General features: G+C 34.1%; 1 protein-coding gene across 1 annotated transcript; it reads right to left on the bottom strand.

The window, feature by feature from the left end:
- On the bottom strand, window positions 1–5,446 carry LOC111087364 (annulin-like). Its single transcript, XM_022393748.1, has 3 exons — window positions 5,257–5,446; window positions 2,983–3,122; window positions 1–2,721 (listed from the first exon to the last, which is right to left on the bottom strand). The coding sequence occupies exons 1-3, from the start codon at window positions 5,407–5,409 to the stop codon at window positions 2,544–2,546; spliced, it is 471 nt and encodes a 156-aa protein (XP_022249456.1). The 5' UTR covers window positions 5,410–5,446; the 3' UTR covers window positions 1–2,543.
- Window positions 5,447–5,873: the final 427 nt, after the last annotated feature.

Genomic DNA, 5,873 nt, shown 5'->3' with positions numbered 1-5,873 from the left:
TTAAAACAGAAAACGAGTCTTTTATTGAACAGTTTGGCACAAAAATTAGGCAAAAATAATTTTCACCTAAATAGTTGCCTTTCGATGCAAATGTAACACAAAAAAAAGTTCAAAATACTTCTTTACAAGCAAACTCGGAATAAAAACGTTTTCAATTTTCCATACCTTTAATAAAAATGCAAAATCTCTTGTTTTAATTACGATTGAAGTAACATCATAAAGTTTCAATGCCATTTTTTCTATTTTTCTGCACTTTGAATATACTTTTGCCACTCATGTTTGTTTACGAGTTCACTTTCCAAAGAGCTTGCATTATATCTTTTTTTTTTTTAGTATATACAGCATTTTTCAGTTGTATCTAAGTTTTTATCTACGTTGACTTGATTATGGAACTCATTTGACAATTTCTAACAAAGCGAAGAAAAAAAAAAGAAGCTCCAAAATGGACGCCAGGTTCTCAAGTTCGAATGATCTCATTTATTTGAAAATTAATATTAACATGCAGGAAGCCGTTCAAAGCAATAATCTACATTCAGACTTTGGAAGTGATTAACTGTAAGCTCATATATAAGGGCCAAGGTGATCTAGGGCTCTCAGGGCTGGAACCAACGGATTTACATGAAAATTGACATGAACGTCAGAGGATGGATCGTGAAATATATGTATCAATGTTTGGATTTTTGATATTTCCACATCGAACCTCTAAGTGGGGAATCAGAGCGGCTTGGCAGTTTTTACGAGTGACTTCATGGATTTACTTGAAAAACTGACACGAATATCGTTCAGAACAGAATATGCATTTTTTTTTTCGCGTTGCCACAGTTGCATGTGAATTTCCATGGGTAAATTACTAATCAAACGATTTCTTTTTTCTTTTTCTCTAGATAAATTGTAAAGTATATCTAATGACCGTGAAATGCTTTTTTGTTTTGCTTTTATTTTTATCTATCAAGTACATCTTCACACGAGGGAACATGAAAGACTGTCTAAATACTAGCTAATTTGTTAAAGAATTCTCAAATTGTTCGGGCATCGCTCATTTCCAAATTAACTTTACCTAAATCGGTGCTTCATACCAACAAAATATCAAGTTTATTGAATCAAAACATTTAAGCAACAGAGTTAGCAACAAAATTAGAGCTCATCAACATTAAAAAAAAAAAACAGGTAAGAAAGTACAAACAGTTATATTTGAAACATATGGATTGTCGACTAATACAACACTTACTATGTTTAAATAATATGGCGTCATTTACATTTTAAACTTTTAATTCATTGACAGTGTTATAGAAAAAAAAAGTGCAAAGAACGAAACATTGTTTCAACAATATGACAGTATTTATTTTTAAGTTTTTAGCTCTTCAGCAACGTTTCAGAAGAACCAAATAAAGAAGTACAAACAATAAAAACAACCATCAGGCAAACAATATGAATTTGTCTACCTTATTAAACCACTTATCAACCTGAACACAAGAAAAACACGAACATTTTAATTTCCAACCTCACAAAGTAATGCCATCTGTAGTTTATTTTATATCCATGCAAATGATCTACGTAATGAAGATTACGTTATTTGCGTTACAAAAATATGATCTTTTAAATAGCAAGGACACTCGTACAGAATCAAATCGCAACCATAGACGCTCAGATAAAAGTTCCTATTTCAAACCACTTAAAGTTATTACTTTAAAGTCAATAGTTTTAAGAAGCAATTTTAGCTGACATAATATAAGTTATAGAAACGACATTACCTAAGTAGTTCCACTGTTCGAATTTCCTTGTAAATATTTTAATAAGAACACCGATATTTCAATTTTATTATTCCAATAACCTCATTTACTTCACAAAGACGGACTCTAGTCCTGCACAATTATTTTTAAGCTAGTTCAAACACAATTAGACATGCAAATATTTTCGAGCTAAAAATATAGAATATTACAAAGCAATCTTTCACATCAAGGCATTTATTTTAACAGTGTAGCTTTTTAGCTTAAACGCTCGTTATTTTATTTTATATTTTAATTTCCATCACCTTGGTCAGTAAACACGTACAACGACATCTATATGAAATACGAAGTGAATAACCCTCCCATTGTTAAGAAATGTGTAACAAAACTTTTTCTTGAACACCTAATGAAGGTTCAAGGCCTGTTTAATGGTTGACATACAAAAAACTACAATTACACCTTCGTGGTTATTTAATGCTTTAGATTCAATGGGTGGTTTTAAATTCGAAATGCTTTGGTATTATTTTTGTTTATTAAATTTTGACTGTTAAGAGGATCGTCAGCGAAGCTCTTGTAAAAAACAAACAAAACTCGCTGCTTGGCAGTGCATTGCATATCTTGGTCGTTATAATTAATAATAATAATAAACAAAAAGACCTTCCCTTCCAACTGAACGTCCTATAGTTGAAATGTGGGTAAAGCTTAATAAATGTGTATGTGGTCGAGCATGTTAAAAAGAGTCCACCAAGGGTACCAGTAATGTGTGAATGCTATCCTGCCAAACAATTATCATCGACGTCGTTCAAAGGCCACATTTCAGTTATTGCTTTCTGGTTTATTAGTCGAATCCGTCTTGGGTCTAACATGGATGACTTTGAATCCATCCACGTCCTCCAACTCTCTGGACTGGAACTTAGCCACGATGGTTTTCTCCCCAGATGTTTTTGGTGTTAGCTTACAGCTTACTTGAGTCTCTGCCTCGGGTAGAACATTTCTGAAACCGGATAAGCAAGTTCTGTAAGAAAGTCTAAAACACACTTCAGACAGTCCAATTCACATATATCATACATTTATTAAGGGATTTTATCTAGTTAGCTTCAGGAAGTCACACAGGGAGAAAATGCTGGCGTTTGACTGATTACTTTGATTGGTATGTTTTAAATATTAAAACGTCTAATTTTTTAACTGTAAGAATAGAATCCCATTGCAACACATACCTCTATTCCACGCACGTATTTAGCTAATATTTACATACCCTTTTAGTGGCATTTTGATTGGCTGGCTAAGTCCTGGACCTTCAAGAACAAACATAGGTTTAGTTAAAGGTTTGGGAAGAGGGTTTTTCAGGCGAGCCTGGACAGTAAACTCCTGACCTTCAACAAAGTCTCCCTCAGTCTGAAAGATTGCAAAACCATTCGTTAGATGTTTTTCACAATCATAAGGTTATAAAAAACTTATATTTAATGTTTTAATATATCGCTTGTTTGTTTGTTTCTGCATAAAAAATCGATTCACGGTGTCACTGACATTGCGAGTATTAGGATTGAGAATTTTCTTTAACACACATTTGCAGAAGTTATAGAATCAATTAACTAAAGGCATATATTTAATTTAACTAATACAGTTCTAAGGTTGGGGATTGCAATTTTCAGAACCATAGTAGGCTTACTAATCATCTTGAGTTACTCTTTTCTTGAGTTAAAAATCTCTGGTTATATTTTCAATTCATCCTGTTTCCAATTGACTCCCGATTATTTCGGTTGATAATACAACTGGAGTTGAGCCTTAACGTTCGTAATGACGAAGGATCATCTAATTTATGTCCCACAACTTCTTGGATCAACTTCAAAACATTTTCTAAATCGGCCTGAATACTTCCTGTTCAAGACATGGAGGGATGGATAGTCTTTAAAACAAAAAACATAATGATTCAAGGATATTTGAGTTCTCTTGGTTGGTGCGTTATTAATGGATTTTTGATACAAATAAATTAACCTGTCATGTCTCGCGACTTAAATCCCATAATGCATGTTTGGGACCAATTGCTGACGCGTCGCAAACGCATTTGGTAACCGTATCATCTGTAACAAACACACTGCTAAACCTGATAGTTTGGGATGATGGTCGAATGGACCAATATTTTTCAGTAAGTCTTAAGTATCCATGGTGACCAAATTCGTTACTGACATTTTAAATAATTGTTCCAATTTTACGTGGCCCGGCATGGCCAGGTGGTTAGGGAGCTCGACTCGCAATCTGCGGGTCGCGAGTTCGAATCCCAGTCCCACCAAACATGATCGCCCTTTCAGCCATGGGGGCGTTATAATGTGACGGTCAATCTCACTATTCGTTGGTAAAAGAGTAGCCCAAGAGTTGGCGGTGGGTGGTGATGACTAGTTGCCTTCCCTCTAGTCTTGCTCTGTTAAATTAGGGACGACTAGCGCAGATAGCCCTCGTGTAGCTTTGCGCGAAATTCAAAACAAACAAACCAATTTTACGTAATGGGAGGAAGAGGTCTCAGAGTACCTGACCCTCCTAGGTCACAAAGACCTAAATTCCGATCAGGAGATCAGGCAGTAATAGTTAACTCGAAATGATCACAATTTGTACATTTATCTGTTGTCAAAATGGCATAAAATAATTATATGTATATCATTAACAAAACTATTTAGGTAATAAAATGTTTCATTCAAACAACAGATTGCTAACATATTTATTTGGAATGATACCAATACATCTATAACAAAATTATTCAACACTTACCTTTAGGTTTATCTAAATGCCTCTTTATTGACTGCTATGATGCAACTGTTTCTTGGTTTTAATTATCCCTGTGTTTTCACCCCTGTATGTGTGTTTGTTAGCAAGATTTCTCGAAAATGGTTGAATAGATATGTCGGTATACATTTGGAACATGACCCAATTTAGAAATTATTTGTTTTTGGAGGGTCACTAAAATTGAAAAACTCCCTACCTGTTAACATGGGGACTGATTTTTTAACACTATTTTTATGCTCTATAACTTAGTCAAAAATGATCGGATTTTGATGAAACTTGGTGGAAATATGTAGAATATATTGTCCTGCCAAAAATGGTCAGTGTCCACTGATAACGACGGACACATTTTTTGAGAGCCGACGGAGATATGCGCTCTACTTAAACATATTTTTAGTAAGAGAATCCTTTAAACAGAAACATTGTGTGCAGCATTTCAACTGGTTTTCTCTAAAATATTTAGGAGATAAGTTCTATTAATTATTTTCAATAACATAATGAGGCCACTGTTTGGTTTATAAGTATTGAAAATATGTACACTCGACATCATCTTTAATTATTATAGGATAAACTTAGTCGGGAATAATGACATCGCACAAATGTTAAGCCTAATCTATTCCCAGCAACTGCACGTCTGTTAGGCCTATTCCGAACATTGTAAATCTGTTAGTATATAAAATATTGAACAAGTGTTAATCTATTCCGACTTGGAATATAATTACGGAAATAATGCATATTAAATGTATGTGCCAACCTCTATCAAAATGTCTGGTTTTCGAACTCTAAAGTCATCCTGAGCGTAGTAATCGAAATTCGTTTCCACCACTGTTGCCATGGCAGCGATGTTAAATGCACACTGTTCCACAAGGGCCTTATCGTACTCGTCATAAGATACCGACATCTTCATCTCTTCCTCTAAATTACAAAATCACAAAGACAAATATTTCCCTGTAATCGTTAAAATATTGTAGCATACAGTAATTTGACGTAATGACTTTATCTTATACTTTCTGACGTCAAAGAAACTGAATTATTTCTACAATATACGATCGTTATAATCACAAGAGATTCTTAGCTGAGCTTGATTTGAGAGATTACGAATTAGCCAACGTTTCTTTTACTAAATATTAAAAATGAAAAATTGACAGCTATTTAGTTCTGAACTAAATTCAATATTAAGCAACAGCTGAAGCAAAGCAAATGATGCAACCCTTGAATCAGTTATCAGAAACGTCTCTTAGGAATATACGTTCGAGAGAGATGCACCCTTGAATCAGTTATCAGAAACGTCTCTTAGGAATATACGTTCGAGAGAGATGCACCCTTGAATCAGTTATCAGAAACGTCTCTTAGGAATATACGTTCGAGAGG

The sequence above is a fragment of the Limulus polyphemus genome, unplaced genomic scaffold (assembly GCF_000517525.1).
Source record: "Limulus polyphemus unplaced genomic scaffold, Limulus_polyphemus-2.1.2 Scaffold2056, whole genome shotgun sequence".
Classification (NCBI taxonomy): domain Eukaryota; kingdom Metazoa; phylum Arthropoda; class Merostomata; order Xiphosura; family Limulidae; genus Limulus; species Limulus polyphemus.
This window is presented reverse-complemented; position numbering and strand designations above follow the sequence as displayed.

Bases quoted from the DNA above. Each gene is read 5' to 3' on its own strand.
- LOC111087364 (XM_022393748.1), bottom strand. From the start codon at position 5,409: ATGAAGATGTCGGTATCTTATGACGAGTACGATAAGGCCCTTGTGGAA. The intron at 3,123-5,256 runs GTTGGCACATAC...GCAATCTTTCAG, and splicing joins AACCAGACATTTTGATAGAG to ACTGAGGGAGACTTTGTTGA. The intron at 2,722-2,982 runs GTATGTAAATAT...ATCCGGTTTCAG, and splicing joins ATCAAAATGCCACTAAAAGG to AAATGTTCTACCCGAGGCAG.